Source organism: Pogona vitticeps, chromosome 10, assembly GCF_051106095.1.
Source record: "Pogona vitticeps strain Pit_001003342236 chromosome 10, PviZW2.1, whole genome shotgun sequence".
NCBI classification, from domain to species: domain Eukaryota; kingdom Metazoa; phylum Chordata; class Lepidosauria; order Squamata; family Agamidae; genus Pogona; species Pogona vitticeps.
Genome location: NC_135792.1, coordinates 26,879,706 through 26,897,748, shown reverse-complemented (window position 1 = coordinate 26,897,748; position 18,043 = coordinate 26,879,706). Strand labels below are relative to the sequence as shown.

Genomic DNA, 18,043 nt, shown 5'->3' with positions numbered 1-18,043 from the left:
CCAGCTGTCTGCTTCTTCCTAAACACAACAAACAAAGCCAATTCCAGACGGGCTTGTACAGTCCCACAGGCAGAGGCGCCCAGCCTGCGCTCTGAAGGCAACGATCCCTTCCAGGCGCCAAGCCCTGTGCCCCAGCCTGGATGCAGTTCAGGTATATGTGCTTTTCTTTCTTTCCGAACAGGCATCTGAAAATGTTTTAGGTGGCTTAGAGGAGATGGCGTTGCAGTTTTGATAGTGTTGTCCAACACTTCCATTTTGGTCAACACACACGTCCCTCTTAAGCCTTTCCTCCTGGGGGGAGTCTGAAAATTCTGGACTGCGTAACGGGGAAAGACAAACTGCCACACGGCTTTCTAAAAATAAGTGTTACAAACATTTTAATAAAATTCATTATAAGTTACAGGTTTTTGAAAAGCAGGCTCCGGCACATGGACAAGAGATGCAGAGAAAAACACTGTGTCTCTCCCCCCCCACCCCCCACCCAAGCAGTCTCTGCTTCCGCCTTGGGGAAAAAGAACCCAGAAGGGGCAGGGCTCTCCGATGCCAGGGGGGTAAAATAACCTCATCCAGCTGAAGCAGCAGGAGGCATGCGCAAGAGAAATGCTGCGACATCGCCGATCAAGATCCAAGGGAGGCAGCCCCCCCTGCTCCTAGTTCCAGCCACCCAGCCGTGAGCTGAGAAGGAGACCCCCAACCGCCGGCGGTCGCCAGGGAGGGATTGAGACGCTGTCCGGACGATGGCTTCAGGGCCCAGTCGAATTCTGCTGCTGCATTTCGAGCACACCCACCCACCCACCCAAGACAGGAGATGGCCTGGGCTTGAGCAGGACAGTCTGTGTCACAACATCAACCTGTAAGGCACTGGAGTTGTTGCAGTCTGGCAGCCTGCCCCTTCCCGGAGGGGGTGTGTGTGTGTTGTGTAGCGATGGACACCAAACGGGAAAAATAAAAGCACACACTCACGATTGGACTGGAGTGTGAGTCCGCAAAGGGAAGTACGAGCCCCTCGCGACGTGCGCGCGTGGGGGGGGAGCCGCCACGCTCACTCCAAGACGGCCATCAGCAGGTGGAGTTCACGGAAGGCGCTTCCGTGGCGGCCGCTGAGCCCCGATTTGTTCTTGATGATGTTGCTGATGTGTTTCAGCTGCTTGTGGCAAAGACGGCACTTGTGAAGCCTGCAAAGGGGGGGGCGTGGGGAGAGGAGGAGAGAGAAAGACCCTGTCGGTAAAAGAGCTCCATCTTTCAGGTTTGCTCACAGCACCAGCCCTGGGGAGACACAACCCCTGCAGCCACTTGTGACATTTTTCTCGTTTTTAAAACAGTATCCTGCTTTTAAAAACAAACAAACAAAAAAGCATTGTTGAAGCAGGAGCAGCTGACTGAAATGTGGAGCAGCAGGGTAGGTGAACAAAGTTTCTCTTGAGTCTCACAGAGTTGGTGTACAAAATAGCCTTGCTGGCACACACACACACACACACCCGAAAGGGACTTGACTTGTACTGCAAGGAAGGAAGCCCTGAGGTGAGGTGTGTGTCCTGGCCCCCCTGCCCAGAAAGCCCCACCTCTCTTCTCGGCTGATGTCGACCCCCACGGACGGCGGGGCAGCGAGGATGTCTGTGATCAGGGGCAGAAACCTCTGCAGGATCAGCTTCAGTGAAGTACAGCCGGTCTGGACATAACTGGCAGAAGAAGAAGGAGAATCAGAGAGATCAGACTCTGCAGGAACAGATGACACCACGTGTTCCCATAACTGGCAGAAAACAGAGACGGAGGAGAAAACCAGACCATTATTATAACGCCAGGTATCCTTTCAGGCGGTGCACCTGCTGAACATACACCATGGCTGAAATCTTGTTGCTTTGTGGAGCAAGTCGTACTAGAGGAGGCCTTCTGAATCCATGGCCCTGACCCCGGAGTCGATGCACGAGGGCCCCACTCATACCAAAGGCTTCCTCAAGTGAGCAACCTGGTTCCAGCCCATGGGAGCTGAATTTAAATAGGCTGACCTAGTGGGTGAAGGGAGGGTGGGGCAGACCCTGGAGTGTGGACGAACCCCTCGCTTCAGCAACACAATGGGGGAGACTGGTTTCCCCCCCCTCCAGTGCTGGAGCCCATGGAGAGAGCTAAAATCCATGTTGGGGGCCTTGCCTCGCACGGGACCAGCTCGGCAAATACTGCACAGACTCGAAAGGCTGCATCCTGCGGGCATGAGGGTCTCCGAAGGTGCCCATTCCGTGCTGTAGGCAACGCAGGATGCTCAGTCCTTCAGAGCCCGTCCTTTCCGGGACACCCACCTTTCATACTTGCTTTGGAGAAGCTTCTCTATCTGAGGCAAGACCACCGTGCACAGATCCAACTTCCAGAGAGACCTGGGAAAAGAACAAGGACTCCAGTAAGGAGCCCGGCTGAAGCAACACCTAGGGCAGGCAGTGGGAAGCAACTGGATCGTGACCCTTGTGGTGTCAAAGGCACCAGATCCGCTTGGCAAGCTGAACCCCCTTCCCTTGCCGCACAACAACAGACCGGAACTCACGCCTTCTGGTTGACAATGTTCAGGAGGTCCACCACCACGGAGAGGTCGTTGATGGCCACAGCAGAGTCCACGGATGTCTGAGGAAAGGGAACCGAGCAGAGCACGATAGGAATGAGGGACGCCTCCCAGGAAGCTAACAAGGCCCATGGGGAGCACAAGGCCCCAGGCCTTGGTCTACCTCTTAAGGCTTTGGGTGGAGGAGACGGACCCTCTGCAGACTTCAGCTGGGCTCCTGGATAAATACCGAACAGCCGGCATTTCACAAGGAGCAAATGAAACACTAGCTGTTCCCAGGAGAGCACTGGCCGAAACCACGTAGCTCTGACCACTGCAGAGCCATAAAACAGGCAAGAGAAAAACAGGGAAATGTGACTTTTGCCCTACGTCACAGGGATCCGTAAGGCCACAGAAACCTACACGAGGAATAAAAAGACTGAAGCAGGGCTTCGAGTGCCAGATCTTGGGCTCTATCACCCATTCAGGAGTTTTAGGTTAGGAAAATCATGGTCACCGTCTTGCCCGGGGGGGGGGGGAGGTGTCTGCTCATTAGGCACCCAAAGTCTGCACAGGGAAGGGGGGGGGAGTAACCTCTGAGAGCCACTTAGGACACACACACCCCAAGTCTGTTTGCTGCTCCTCCTCTTAAGACAGAGGGGCAGGCTGGGGAGCAAGGCACTAATCCATCCCCTCCGCCCAGGGGCAACGGCTATGAACGGAGGATGCCTCGTTCCCTCTGGGATTCCTATCCATCCATCCATCCCTCCATCCCTCCCTCCCTCCATCCCCCCATCCCTCTCTCAAGACCACGTGGTTTTATTTTGATGGAGGCAACCAGGCTGGGAGAAAGAGCTTGCCAAGGGTGTCCTACAGAGGGAACGCAGAAGCCCTACAGAGACAGGAGGCGACCTGGTCCAAGAGGTCGGGTGGTGCCGTGGCTGGATGCTTGGAGGAAGGTGGCCCGATCGAGTGAGCCCCTGCTCAGCAAAGCGCGTTACCTTGATGTCTCCGGTGCTCCAGACGGCTCTCACCGTGTCCAGGTTCTTGTGGCGGCTGGTCAACACCACGCACATGGTCTCGTGACCCTTCCGGATCTGGGACATGGCCTCCTCATCGACAATTTCCACCAGACTTTGGTTCTTCACAGCCTGCAAGAAAGCAGCAGCAGCAAAGGGGCCAATGACTGTGAGGCTTGAGGCTTCCCATTTCACCTTGGAAGCTCATTCCAGCTGCTCAGCAGGCCGGACAGGTGTTCCCACGGACTGTTCAGGGGACCGTCCCCAACGAACCTTCTTCCCCCGTGGCTGGGCAGGGTGGGAGGAGGGGAGGGGGAGCTTACCGGCAAGAAGTCGGAGGCCTTTAGCCCAATGGGCTCATTCCTGGCAGCAGGGATCACCGAGGGCTCCGTCCTGGGCATGGGGGTAGAGGCGGCCAGGGGAGGCCTCTGGAGGGGGTCGGGCTGCAAGGGGGAGGGGAAACTGAGTCAGGAGAGACACACTCGGGCTTTTCCCAGTGCCGGGGGCCTATGGGCATGCTCACTCACCCAGATTATCTGCACACAGCTATGGGGCGGCTTCCCCTCTCCCGCTCTACTCTAAAACACAGGGGTCATGGCGGGGTGGGGCACTGGTAAGAGGTCAACACCTTCCCACCCTCCCACCACAGAGGTCCTGGTTTCTGCACTGCTGAAACAACAGCGATCTCCAAAGCAGATGACTTGAGGGACTCGAGCAAGCCTTCATCCTTGCCCAGTGATCTGAGCTCAGTGCTGCTGGAACAATTGAGTCCCAACCCTCCCGCCGTGCCCCCCCCCCCGTGCTCTCAGCGGAAAACACAGCAGGAGACTTAAAGGCGCAGCCCGACACAGCCCGGGAGGTCACTCTGCACCACGAGAGGTGCCACAATAAATCAGCCACTTTTGGAGGGCAAAGGAGACAGGAGAGGCAGCGGGACTGGAAGGGAAACACCTACGACGCTCGATTGACTTGGCAAAGGGATCTGAGTCTCCGACGCCTGGCTGGGCTTTGAGGCCTCCTTGGCGAGGATGGGCTCTGAAAGGGAGGAAGGGAGACGGTCATCCTCTGACTCTGAAGGGCTCAGCTCCTCCCTGAACAGGCACAGCAACCTCCCAGAAAGTCACGGAAGGCTGCTCCGGATGCCAGGCGGGGATGGCAGTCTCCTGCCATTTTCCGCCAGCATGAGTCATGCCGGGCGAATCCCACCTGCCTCCACCTGGAAGCGAACCCCGAAAGGCCGCCTTCTAACATCCTCCGGGCTTCCCGAGGCATCACATGCCTGTGCAAGAAGTCAGGCACCCAGGAACTACTGCACACAGACCTCTCTTCCCTCATCCCTGCCCCTAAATCCTAAAAGGTAAAGCTCACCATCTTCCGGAGGGGCAGGAAACGGCTCGCTCTTGTGTGGCGGAGTCCGAGCTACAAAAGGCAAAAGCACAGCCTTGGACGATGCCAGCGTTCCAAAGAGTGGCGCACCGAAAGGGCCAGCCGCCTGACGGGGCAGCGAGAAACCCCCCCCCCCGGGGACACTCACTGATGGAATTCTTTGGCAGGAAGATCTCTTTGTAATCCTCCGGGTTCTGGATCTCGGCCGTGGACTCTTTGTCTTCCTTGTCGTCCTCGCTGCTGGGGCTGCGCCTCTCGCTTTCCGAGTTCTGTTTCATTCTGCCAGAGGGAGCCACAAACGTGAGGCCCACCCAGCCTGGGGTTTCCCCTTCGGCCTCTCAATCCGCCTCCCACGACCTGAGGTGACATCGCCTCAAAGGAGGGGAGACCACCCCCCACCCACCCACAGGCATGACCGTGGAGAAGTTTTATATATCTAGTTAATTAATTCAAAACATTCTGAACCCCACCTTTCTTCTTAAAAAGGAGCCAAGGTGGCTTGCATCCTTGAAAGACAATATTTGAAGCAAAAAACAATATACAAATATTTTAAAAGATCAAACAGAGACCACTCTAAGAAATGGGAAGCAAAAGCAACACCAAAGCCACGTTCAGAGCAACAAGGCGCAAGCTGGCATTAAAAAAAAAAAACCCACTCAGGCCGTCGGCCGCTGAGGGAAAGCTTGCCTGGAGAGAAAGGTCTTTGCCGGAGGCGAGGAGGAAGATGACCTTGGCCCCAAGGGAGTCCCCTAAGAGCCAGTCCCCCCCCCCCCCCCGTAGTAGGCACGGGTCCGGCTTCCAGGGAGACCGGCTGCCCAAGCATCAGCAGCCAGGCTTTGGGGCAGCCCCCAACATCGCCTTCGACAATGGGAGGGCCTCTGTTGTGGGCTCCTGACCAAGCCACCTGCTCCTGCACCGCTTGCTTCTTGCTGTGATGGGTCTCCGAGGGTATCTGACCCACCCCTAGCCACTTCTCTTGCAATGCTCTTGCCTGCCTGCTGCTCCGAACTGAACGGGCGAGACCCGGGCTGCTCCTTGACTTGGGCTTCGGGTCTCCGTCTGGTTGACGGGAGAGGCTGCTACCCCTCTGGCCTTTCTGATCTCTCTGTTGCCTTCCGCCTCTTCTTCTGGGTCTCTCTCCATTGTGCATGCCGTTGCCGGCGTTAAGGTTGAACGCCAAAGGCCCTGTCACTGCAGATGAGATGTTGAGCCGTCCTTACCTTTGGGGCTTGCTACACGTTGTTGACGGCCTCTCATAGATTCGTCGGAGGGAAGAGCCCACAGGCAAGGGCTGGGGGAGAGGCTTGTCGTCCTTCAGGAGTCCCTGCAGGCCGGACCCACTTTTTGTGACTCTGTTGAGGTCCACGACAAACGAAGAGACCGTGCTTTGTGTGAATGAAACGCCAATCTATGAAGAACAGAAACAGCAGCTGCATTCACAGAACGGTAAGGCATGTTCATGGATCCACTCCATTAAAAAAAAAAAAGCTCGGCTTCTTTGCAAGTCCGTTTTGCATCAGGTGTTCCTCCAAGAGCCACGATCTGCTTGGATCCCATCTGAAGCTGACCCACCGACCCTTGAAATAAACTAGGGGGAACAGCAAGTAAACTCTGTTTTCACAGAGTTTGGAAAACAGAAAGGACTCGGGAGACACCAGCAGGCCAACAAGGCTCAGGTCCATCGAAGCAGTGGTCATCTTGCAGAAGGTGCTGCCACGGCTGAAAGAGAGAGCTGCTGGCTCAGAAATGGGACCCGTGAACGTGCAAATCCTTTCTGCATTTCAGATACTCACCAGCTGGTTGTTACAGATCGACAAATCCGCCACCTTGCCCCAGTTCACTGAGACCACGTCGAAACAGCGCTCAGGCTCCCAGCCATACACCCGCAAGGAATCGTGGCAGCCAGCGTACAAACAGCAGCCGTCTGGATTAAACAGCACGCACCTGAGAGAGGGAGAGGAGGCAAACAGGAGCAGGGCTTTTGAGAAGGGGAATCCTGCTACTTGGGCACTTTACAGGACCACAGCTCTAACTGCAGCCGCGGCAAGAGCGTTTCACCTTGAAGAGCCAGGTTCTCACTATGATGCAGGACACAAGACCTGCTCTGAAAACCAGGTTCTCCCAGGAATGGCTGAGGGAGATGGGAAGGCTTAACCTACGGAAGAGACTGGGAAGGTGCCATGACCGTGATCTGCAGAGAGCTGAAAAACGGTCGCGAGTCTAGAAAATGAGGGCTTCTCTAACATTCTATGGTTCTGTGAATCCCGCAGGGCCCCAGGGAAGAGCACGCCTCGTCACCCCCCTGCCCCCATGCACGGCTTGGCTGCCCACGCGACACCCACCTGACTGGAGTGGCCTCTTCCTCAATGGAGCTCACAACCTGGAACTTCTCTAAGTCCCAAAACCGGACTGTTCTGCAAAACGAAGAGAAAGTGGTAAAATACATTGAAGCAGATGTTCTGAAAATACAGGGTGGGGCCGAAAAGCAAAGCTCTCCAAAGGCTGAGAGCTTTGTTTGTATGATTTAGCAAGCAGAAAAACAGCACCCTAAAGGGCCTAGATGCAGTGGTCCCCAACCTTGGCCCTCCAGATGTTCTTGGACTTCAGCTTCCAGAAATCCTGGCCAGCAGAGGTGGTGGAGATGGCTTCTGGGAGCTGTAGTCCAAGAACATCTGGAGGCCCAAGGTTGGGGACCCCTAGCCTAAAGGACCCACTTGCAACCAGGGAAGCTCTTTTAAGAACACGTCAGGGCAGCTTCGGCCGCCAAGTCCTGCACTGTCTGCAATCATCTGAGCAACCTCTGGGGGGAGGCCAGAGGAATGCACTAAAGAGGAACAAGGACAGGCAGCTTCTCATAGGCACCCACCGGTTGGAGAAAGGGGAGAGAGGGCAGGAGAGAACTGACCTCAAAAACCTGGCCGGCCATCTCCCAGTGGCTTTGTAGCTGCTTCAGCTATGGGGACGACCTCTCAGATCCTTGGGCCACCCACAGGAGAGCTAACTCCCGTGGGGTGCCTCATCCCTTCCTTCTACCAACTGGGTTCCTGAAGAGGGCCAGGGGCCGACCAGAACGACCTCCCGAATCGGGGAGGACGGAGGGTCATCCGCTGGACGCTCAAAGCTCCATTCTTCAGATCACAGCCGCCGGTCAACCCAGCTCTGTCAATGGATACGGCCGCCCTGCCACAACCAGCCACGAGGCTTCTGTAGCCCCACTTCGGCCACTGCTCTCCATTTCCCAGCAAGAATTTACCTGTCTGAGCTCCCGGAGGCCAACAGGTATTCGTTGGGATGAAATTCGACCACGTTGACTGGCCCCGTGTGCCCGGTGAACTCAAACATGATCTTCCCAGCAGCCAGGTCCCAAAGCTAGGCAAAGAAAGAACCCCACAACGTCTAGGAGCCTGGCTCTCCTCGACTGAGCAAAAGAACACACACACACAGGGGAGGGCAGCTGGCGAGAGCAGTCACAAGGGCCAAGAAAAGAGCGGATGCCGGGAAGAACAACACCTGTACCTTCACGGTATGGTCGTCGGCGGATGAGGCCAGCCATTTCCCATCCGGACTGAATCGGAGACATCGGACGGCTTGCGTGTGACCCTGTCGAGCCAAATCAGACATTCGTGCCAGAGTCACAACCACACCTTCTAAAGGAACAGACCGGCATTTTCCAGGAAGAGGCAAGGCAAAGGAAGCCCACTGGGAGCAAACCAAGGGGTTCCCCCTGTAGCAAATGCCAGAGTGGCCCCATATTTCTCATCTCTAAGCACCGTGAAATTTAAGTGACTTGCTATAAAGCAAGAGGGAAAAGGAACCATTGTCTTGAGTTGCAGTCAATTAATCTAAGATGCGCCTTCATAAACTGCAATATATTCCTTTCTAAAATGTGAAATGGAGACAAGGAGCAGCCGGACGACCTGCCAGATGAGGCGCAGGGGGGAAGGAAGGTCAAGTTGCTCCCTCATGAGCAGAGGAATCCCCTAGTAACCATGGCATACTGTGAACAGTGGAGGACAGGCACCGAGCAGAAAAGATAAAAGCAAGGGCTCCCTCGGGCAACGGCGGCAGCGGAAGGCATCGGACAACGACTGCAGAGAGCCTGCCCAGCCCGGGGGCCCAGAAAAGCTGGCCCAAAAAAGCCTCCACCCCACCTGGCCTCTCTGGCTATAAAGAGAGGGAGAAAAGGAGGGTGGAAGCCTGCCGGGGTGGGTGCGGAAGGCTGGCAGGGAAGACCTCGCTTAGGGAACACAGGCTGGGGCGTGCCATTTTTAGCTCGGCTGGCAAGACTGAACAGTGGTCGGTCTCTGGATGTGCACAAGAGTCAATGCAAAATTGTACAGAGCCTTCAGAACAGGCAGCCATCCTCAATAAATGAATAAAACTAAAGTGAATAAATAAACAAAACTAAAATGAATAAATACAACTAAAATGAACATGTCACCCTCTGACCTTTTGCCAAACACTCCAGAACAACGCAGCTGTGAACTTCAGGGGCTACATCCAAGCACTCTTAAAGAGAACCTCTTTGTGCTAATTCCATACAGAAAAACTGCCTGGTGTAAAGCAGAACCCAAACGCCCCCCACCCCCCCCGTTGAGAGAGACCGCCTGCCTGCTTTCCTACCTTGTACCTGAAGACACAGCCTTTTCTTCTTACATCCCAAAGCTGTGTGAAAGGAAAAGAAAAAATGGAAGAGCTGTAAAAGGAGATTTCAAAGTGTTCTGAAGAGCCCCAAAGCACCTGTTTTACACCTAGAAGTTTTGGTATCTGATTTCAGCTTGAATGACATTTTCTAAGAACTTGACACCATTTCAGTCTCAAAGAGAAGCTGATGTACAGAACAGGTGCTTTGCAAAAATGAAGCCGCACCAGTTAGAAGAGCTCGGATAAAAGTGTTGGAGCAGAACTCCCCACCGCCCATCCCCCCCCCCCAGCCTTTGGAAAGAGGCTTCGACTCATCAGAAGAGCACTGGGTTTGGAGGACCTGTTATTCTGGCTCTGTACAGAGCCGTTCCTTATCCCCATCAGCATCTAGCCCTCTTGTGAACTCCACTCGGCTTTCACCCATCGCTCACGCTGGTGCAGAGAACAACGCAGTCAATCTCTGTTCCTCTTAGACAGATCTCTGCCAAATATCTCCACCCCTTTCCCCTCCTCTAACGAAATTTAAATTGCAGTTCCGAAGTCTGTTTGAATTTGCTGAAGACCCATCTTTCTAAGACACCCTGCTGCTCATGTTCAGAGATCTCTTACATGCAGGTGTGCTCAAAGAGGAACTAGCCCCATTAAGATCACCCCTTGTATTCCTCTACGTAAGTCTAAGCTACTGAGACAGTCAAAGTTATTTTATCCAGATTTCTGTGGAATAGCGCAGCCACCACCTGCCCACTTCTGAAGGAATATCGGTTGCAGGGACAGGCAAGAGTCAAAGTTGTCAATGGCAATACCCGCCCAGATCACTAGGAGGCAAAAAAGTGGCCATAAATGTATTTGTCAAAAGTTGCTGAAGAAGCTGCATTTGACAATGAGAACTTCGACAGAGTCAGGCATAAAGGTGGAAACCCCCACCAAAAACACCATTCTGGCCCTATCACTCAGGGAATGCCTGTTGCTCTTCGTACCGGATGAGTGCAGAGGGAGGGCGGTCTCACCTTAATATTGGTGTCCATGGATCCTGAAGCCACAAAGCCTCCAAATGGATGGAAGTCGAGGCTGCAAATATTTGCTTTGTGGCCCATTAGCGTGCGGAGAACTAGATGGGAAAACAAGAGGGAGAGCAATTGAAGAGCAAGGATGGTTTCGAAAGAGTTCGCCAATGACAGATGCCAACCACATGAAAGAGTAGATGTAGCATCATCTTGCATCAGGTATTTTACAGTTTGGTTCAGTGAATCTCTTTTAAAAAACCTGTTTTCAAATGAAATCAGAACTTAATTCAAATATGTTAATGTTTATACTTAAACCAAAGATTGAGTTTACACACATGTCACATTTACATTTGTTTTTTATGCAGGAGAAGAAATCACAGGGGAGAGATTGCTGAATGCTAAGGTTAAGCAATAAATATTGGAAGGAGCTCTGCTGGAAGCTGAAGCCACACCCTTGTGATCAAGATCAGTGCTTGCCCATCTTGGGTCACCCAGATGTGTTCTTTGACGGGCAGCTCCCAGAAATCCTGGCTGGCCCAGCTGGTGGTGAAGGCTTCTGGGAGTCGTAGTCTAAGCACATCCGGGCTAGCTGGGGCTTGGAACTACTGACCTAGATGAAGCAACGTCCTATGTGCACACCTCCTGAAATGCTAGTTTTAAAATATTCCCTGCCAACAATTCACCTTAACGTTTATGAATTTCTTTCTGGCTGAAAAATCTTACCAGCATCAAACCACCCCCTTAATTCATAATTTGAATGAAGCTGCCTTTTGTTCTCTGCTCTTTGCAAAACAAGGCCACTGCCATGCAAACTAGAAAAGAGGAGTCACAAGAGCGGATTCCGAACCTACTTTTGGCTGCTTCCAGATCCCAGATCCGAATGGAGCCCGACTGGGACCCCGCAACGATCAGCTCTTCGTTCGTATTGATCTTCACGCTCTCCACTGGCGTTGTGTGACCAGTCAGACTCTGAATGAAATAAAAAAGCAGCTATGAACCCAATGACAAACCCTAGCCATCCAGCTGAAATGAGAGCCTACCAGGAGCAAGATGCCGTGGACCCGGGGGGGGGGGAGCTGGATGTTGGTCCAGGGGTTGGGGAATCAACCTGTCCTGCATAGGGTTGTCGTCCCGCACCGGGCTCCCACCCTGGGATTCATTTCTGGACCAAGGAACCTTGCTGGCAAAGAGGGCCCATCTACTCTCAGCTCTGGCTGCTATAGTGACGACGGCCATTCCTGCACAGCAGGGCCCACACGGTCGTGAATCTCTCTACACAGAGATTCGAGAATTACAGAGACCAGAATTTCAGTTTGCCTTTGAAGTACTGGAAGAATGTTATGTGCAAGAGGAAAGGGAAAAAAAATCTACCCCATTTGAAATCTCTCTAATGCAGGACTCACCACATCACCAGCTCTGGAGAGCTATGCTCTGTACTTGTCTAAACCAGAGGCCAGTCTCTGGCCTGCTTCATTAAGACAGGCATTAAGTGTCCAGGAGACAGAGAGATTCCACAGGAGGCTTAATTTTTGAGCTTTCAGAGTAAGCTTCTGGCTTTTTAGGAACAGCCTGTGGTAGCAGTTTGATTAGGAGGGAGAAGAAGGGATACATATTGATGCCTACAGATCTCTCAGCCCATTTTAGGTGCCTCTTGCTTCCTATTTCAGAACCAGCATCACCTCTGTCCTCCCCAGGTTAGGAGAGGTGTGAAGATAGCAATTGCTTTGTCTGAGCGAGGGAGCACATTAGCCCATCAACCACAGAACTATGAGAGCTGAGGAAAACAGAAGCTCCCTTCCCCATTTTCACTTCTGTGTACAGAAAAGAGGGTTAGCTGTCTTCCAGGTCCATCATGCCCAAAAGCAAGGAAAAACTCGCCAGTTCTTACCATGATGCAGTTGGGCTTGTTAACCGACCAGATATTAACCCGACAATCATCTCCACCGGTTGCGAGAAGCCGGCCAGAGCTTTTGCCCAGCACCAGGGAAGCCACATTGCTGCTGTGAGCTGTGATTTCCTCTGCATGAGAAAGCAAACACAGGCATGAGTGCCTTTGATTCTAGCAAGCTGTCCATTAAATCACAACAGCAACAGGCTTGTCTCTGGACTAGTCCTCCCTGGCTACTGTCCATGGGGGCTGGAGGAGATGGAAGCTGTAGTTCTGAACATCTGGCGGGGGCTGTCTTACAGAGACACTAGCCCACCCTACAAGGTACAGGAGGGAGAGGCAGAGCCACATGGGCGCTCAAGCTCAGCAGAAAAGTCCTTGCTTTCCCTCCTCTCACAGCCAAGGGCCACAACCTCTTTATTTGTGAGATGAGCCCAGCTGGCCACGGATGAAGGAACCCCGCACCACTCAGCAAGTCATGGTACATCCTGGGAACATCCCAGGCTTGCTTTGGGCTTTTACCTCTGCTAGTCCTGTGCCAATCCAAGGGGATGAGAGGGAGAGGAATCCAGGCATCAGCAGTAATTGGTGATGCCTGACCCATGAGCACTCCCCGAAAGGCAACCCTGGATGGAAGAGGGAAGGAAGACGTGGGCTGTCCAAGGGAGGGGAAGCAGAAGAATTTGGGAGGCTGGTGGTGGTGGTGGGAACGCCTGAGAAGGAGGAGGTTTGTTTTGGATGCTTAGGAGGAAATGAAGATTGCATCAACAAAAACAGGGGCCTGAAGATACAACCGTTGCCGCTAATAAAGGCAGGAAGGAGAGAGATTACTCACGCAGCTTCCAAGCTGTCTTGGTGGCCACTGCAGCTGCCATCACAGAGTCTCCAGTGCAGCTACAGAGAAGAGGCCGCTTTCTCCCTGCAGTGCAATATTTTCATCAGCCTGTATGGGGCTCAAACCTTCCAGACACCAAGTTCCAACATCCAACCTGTCCTGCCAAGCTGACAAAACTCTTATTTCAACCTATATACCATCCAGAGGTAGAGCGCTTCCTCCAGTAGCTCGTTTCTCCCCGGAAATGGGCTAGAGCCCAGGAAGGAAGTCGGAAAGTAATCTGAAAGAAGAAGAGGGGAGGTTGCTTCAGCGTGTTCAGCTTACATGAAGCAGCAGCATCAATTAAAAATAAAACACAGCTTGACAGGGTTACTCTCACAATATATTCACTAAGTACAGCAACAATTTGCCCACACTGTTTGCAGACTGAGGAGATACACGTTCAAGTACAGTATTCTGTCTTATACATTTTAACTCTCTACGGTAAAAAAGAGGCTAGTCTTCTTAAACTTCTTGAAATGAACAAATTTCCATCATTTGGGCTGTCATTTGGGGTGTGTGTGGCTTTTTAGGAAGAGGGAGGAGGACAGCTGGTCATATTCAAATGTCCTAGGAGTTTTACTGCAGCTACATTTTTGTTCCCCAACCTGAGCAGCTCCTTGTGAGTAAAGAAGGAGAGCAAGGGCATGATGAGGGCCGGAAAGCAGGCAGGCGCCGAGGCACACAACTGGGCCTGGAAGAACGAAAGATGCCCCGTTTTGCCGAGCGAATCACGGCCTGGCCCTGAAAAGCTGGGAAATCCACCTGGGTCCCACGGGAGGCCAAGGGTGGCCGGCCAGGCGAACGCAGCCCACAGCCCAGGCTGTGGCCCTTCAGAAATGCCCTGCAAGTCGCCAGATCTGATGGCCTGTCTGGCCCAGGAGGGGCCACAGCCACAACTGCTGGAGGGGCTGGCCTGCCACTGGTGGGGAAGGCCTTGCCCGAAATCTCAGTTTCGAGTGGCAGGGAGTTCCGCAGTCCCCCACCCCGAGCAGCCCTTCAAGAAGGAACCCTCCCTTGGCAGCTGCCGGGGGTGGGTGGGTGGGGAGGGGTGGGGATGATGGGAGTGGGGATGATGGGGGAGGGGCGCGCCGTGGCGGCTGGCATCCTTCCAATTCCAAGCTGCGCTGGACTACGACTCCCTGCTGCCCACGGAGGGCCTCGCCTGGTGGCGGGGAGTTCCGCCGCCTCCCGCTCGCCTCTCCCCGCGGGCTCCCGGCCAGAAGCACGGAGCGAGGGGCTCCGGAGGGAAGGCTTCCCACCCCCCACCCCCACCCCCACCCCCACCCCCGGGCGTCGGCGGCCCACCTGCCCGGGCTCTCCGCCTCCTCCGCCTTCTCCGCCGACGCTTCCTCCGGCCGGCTCCGGGGCCGCTCCGCCGCCCGCTCCCATCCCGCCTTCTGATTGGCCCCTGCCTGACAACCGGAGCCCTGGCAACGAACCGCGCGCCGCTTCCGGCCCCTCCTCCCTCCCTCCCTCGCACCTGGCCAATCCCACCTTTCTTCCCGGCCGCCAATCAGGCCGAGGGGTCGCCCTCTCGCTCTCTCTCTCTTCCCCCCCCTCCCGACAACGCACGCAACGCACAATGCGGTTGTTTTCCCTCCGCCGCCCGGATTGGCCAATCGCTGCGAAGGGCTGAAAAGGGCCTACTTCCGGTCGCCCGTAGAGAGTGGAGAAGAAATTAGAGGTGTGCACGGCGAGGCACTTCCGGCTCGGCCTCGAGCGTTCCCCCTTCTCGGGAGGGGAGGAAAGGGTTGCCCCTTCCTTTTCCCTTCCGGCTCGGCCTCCTTCTTCTCTGCGGGGGGGGGGCTTCCCGGGCAGGGAAAGGCGGGCATGTCGGTGGTGTTCGTGCCGGAGCGCGTGCGGGGCAAGGCGGAGGTCAACCAGGAGACCCTCCAGCGGGTGAGCGGCGGGGGGGGGGAGGAGGACGAGGGTCCGGGGTGTGTGGGTGTCGGGGCTGAAGGGGGGGTTCGGACTACAAGGCCCAGGTGCCCCTGCCCAGGAGCTGGCCGGGCTACTTACTGGGACTGGTGGGGCAAAGCTAAAGGAAGAGGCTGGCTCTGACGTCACGGGCCCCTTTGGCCGGGGGGGGGGAAGGGGCAAGGGGGCGCCCTTGCAGCCTCAGGAGGGGCCGAGCCGCACCCCCTCCCGCCCCCTCCCGGGGGGGCACTTCAGAGCCCATCGTCTCGGGATCCCCAACCGCCAGTCACCGCAAATGACGGGAAGAGCCCGGGGGGCCCCGAGATCCGCTGCTTCTCCCCCCCCCGGGACTCCCCAGGAAAAAACAAGGGAAGCAGGAAGAGGGAAAGGGTGCTCGGGGCGTGCCTGCGTTCACTCGTGCATGCGTGCCCGCATCTGCCCGCCCGCCCTGGTGCCGGAGCGTCCCCGGGCACAGGATTCTCCCCCCCCCCCCCAAGCCAGGCAGGGCGCCCAAGCAGAAGGTTTCCAACCTGCGGTGATGGGAGGAGGCCTTTGCCTTCTATAAAACCTCCTCATCCAGACCAGGAAAGCGGCCCTTTCTCATTTGCAGGCCCACCTTGTTGGGCAGGTTTCGCCGCCTTTAATCCCTGGTTTGTGGCCTTTCAGCTGCTGGAAGAAAATGACCAGCTGATCCGGTGTATTGTGGAATACCAGAATAAAGGCAGGGCTGCGGAATGCATGCAGTAAGTATGAAGTCTCTCTCTCTCTCTCTCTCTCTCTCTCTCTCTCCTTTCCTTCCCCCCACCCTTCCCACTTATGCATCTTCCAGTTTCATATAGGCTTGGTCAGTAAAGGTCCCCTGGATCTGCTCTGAATGGATCCATCTTCTGTCGCCCGAATGGGCCTTGCCGGTACTAGGCCTGGGCTCCGCAGCACAGGAGGTGCATTGAAGTCGGCAGCATTATCGGCAAGGTAAACGCAGTTGGGCTTTACTAGTTTAGCTCCTCTGGACTGCAGTGATGTCTTAAGGATTATCCCTCTGCACTAAATACGTGCCTGGTCTCAACAGTGCTATTTCCTTCACCTCCGTCCTTGTTATAGTTGTTTTCTCTGAATATTGACAACTTAACTGGTTGGTGTTCATTTCTTAAGAAACAAAGGAGTGTCATTGCAAGAAGAGTCAAGATAAGAAGCTTCCACTTAGAAAATCCTCCTGACTTCTTATCATGCAACAACAGCTGCCCGCTTCCAAAGTGCTGAACGAACAGGACTTGCAATTTCAATGCCACATCTCTCTTGGTTGCCTAGTGCAGTTCTGCGCTCCGAGTTGCCGCTTGCTTCAAGGTATTTTCAGCAACTTACATACAGTTTTTCGCCTTCTTCCTGACAGGCATCAGCATACACTGCACAGGAATCTCATCTACTTAGCTACAATCGCTGACGCGGCCGCTTCCCTGACCACAGAGAAAACTGCTGTAGACTAATTCGGCGCTCTTGGCAACATGAGTGTCTCTTTGAAAGGGGACAGGAGTCCCTGCGGAGAGCTTCCGGGCTGCTAAAAGTGCATTGGATAGAAAACCCGGCAAATGGTGCTCTTTTTAAAGAGACGAGGTTTCCCTTCTTCCTTGGATCAACTAGTAAATAGCCATTTAGCAACACCTCTGATGTGAAAACAACAACAAAAACCCTGCTTATGTCATTGTATTACTGCACTCTAAGTGATACGAGGTAGAGGGCTTTGTGTCGTAATCTAAGGTAACTGTGAAGCTGTTTGAAAAGATGATACTGTCTGAAATTCAGCTCAAAGGCTGCTTCACCAGAGACACTAAGAGGAGAAGAAATTATACCAAGCTGGTTAAATGCAGTGACTTGTTGATACTTTCAACAGAACTTGGACACCTTTAGTTTACTCTGCATGATGCTAAATGTTTTTTTCCTGGTTTTTCATGTTTTAACTGTACTTCATTATTGTCGGTAGAGGGCAGTGCTAAACTTTTATGACAATCTTCTTTCCCTTTATAAAAACCATAGTGTTCCTGTCACAAGCATACAACTGGGAAGTGCTGGAAATAAATAAACCTGCTTCTACTTGCATTACTTTTTTTTCAAATTTCACATCAGGATCCACATGTTCAATCTGATTTTATGGAGTACAGTTCTTCCATTCCTTCCCCCTACTTTTGACATCAGAGCAGTGATTTAAAAGTTCCTTTCTAAACACTAATGAAAGTTATGAGCCGTCAGACCCATCTTTTCCATCTATTCTCAAAGAGATGGACAGGAGGACTGCTGTGGGGGGGGGGGTGGACAAGCACAAGCTGTGTAGTTCTCACTTCGAATGTCAATTCAGCCTTAAGTTTCAGCAGCTGACCTTTGCACAATGACCCTCAATCCCCCCCCCCAATACACACAGTGTTGCTTCTCTAATGAGAGAACATCAGGCAATCACATACATCCCTGTGCGCTGCTTTCTCAAAGGCAATTCCATCTGCGGTTGCAGTTAGCTATTTTTCCCTACAGGAGGAAGACTGCGTGGTGGGGGAAAAATGGCTCCTTTAAAAAGTGCGGTTACAGCGGATGAAACTTTTGCCAGGATTTGAAACCATACCTGCAGAAATCTTTACACTAGTCCCTCAGACAGTGGGGTGCACTTGGACTGCACCTACATAGCCTCTACATCTATGAGTACTGAGCTTGGAGTGAGCAGGGCAGGAGGAGGTTGGGAGTTCGATCCCCCGCTGTGGATCTCTTGACAACGGCTACATGCAGTGATCCACAGGT

The 18,043-nt window shown here is 53.9% G+C and overlaps 2 protein-coding genes across 6 annotated transcripts; one reads left to right on the top strand and one right to left on the bottom strand.

Moving 5' to 3' along the window:
- Window positions 1-360: 360 nt before the first annotated feature.
- KATNB1 (katanin regulatory subunit B1) lies at window positions 361-16,015 on the bottom strand. 5 transcript variants are annotated; one of them, XM_078380541.1, is made up of 20 exons: window positions 15,879-16,015; window positions 13,304-13,583; window positions 12,469-12,599; window positions 11,432-11,549; window positions 10,584-10,684; window positions 9,556-9,597; window positions 8,449-8,532; window positions 8,186-8,301; window positions 7,275-7,346; window positions 6,726-6,876; window positions 6,153-6,340; window positions 5,081-5,211; window positions 4,915-4,965; window positions 4,502-4,581; window positions 3,870-3,989; window positions 3,529-3,678; window positions 2,534-2,610; window positions 2,295-2,369; window positions 1,563-1,679; window positions 361-1,175 (listed from the first exon to the last, which is right to left on the bottom strand). In XM_078380541.1, exons 2-20 carry the CDS (start codon window positions 13,341-13,343, stop codon window positions 1,043-1,045), a joined length of 1,977 nt encoding a protein of 658 aa, XP_078236667.1. In that variant the 5' UTR covers window positions 13,344-13,583; window positions 15,879-16,015; the 3' UTR covers window positions 361-1,042. The 5 variants fall into 5 exon arrangements, with proteins under 5 accessions (XP_078236667.1, XP_020653570.3, XP_072836732.2 ...); XM_020797911.3 differs by lacking the exon at window positions 15,879-16,015 and adding an exon at window positions 14,840-14,944; XM_072980631.2 differs by lacking the exon at window positions 15,879-16,015 and adding an exon at window positions 14,651-14,809.
- SS18L2 (SS18 like 2) lies at window positions 15,036-17,350 on the top strand. Its single transcript, XM_072980633.2, has 3 exons — window positions 15,036-15,244; window positions 15,929-16,005; window positions 16,653-17,350. The coding sequence occupies exons 1-3, from the start codon at window positions 15,176-15,178 to the stop codon at window positions 16,744-16,746; spliced, it is 240 nt and encodes a 79-aa protein (XP_072836734.1). The 5' UTR covers window positions 15,036-15,175; the 3' UTR covers window positions 16,747-17,350.
- Window positions 17,351-18,043: the final 693 nt, after the last annotated feature.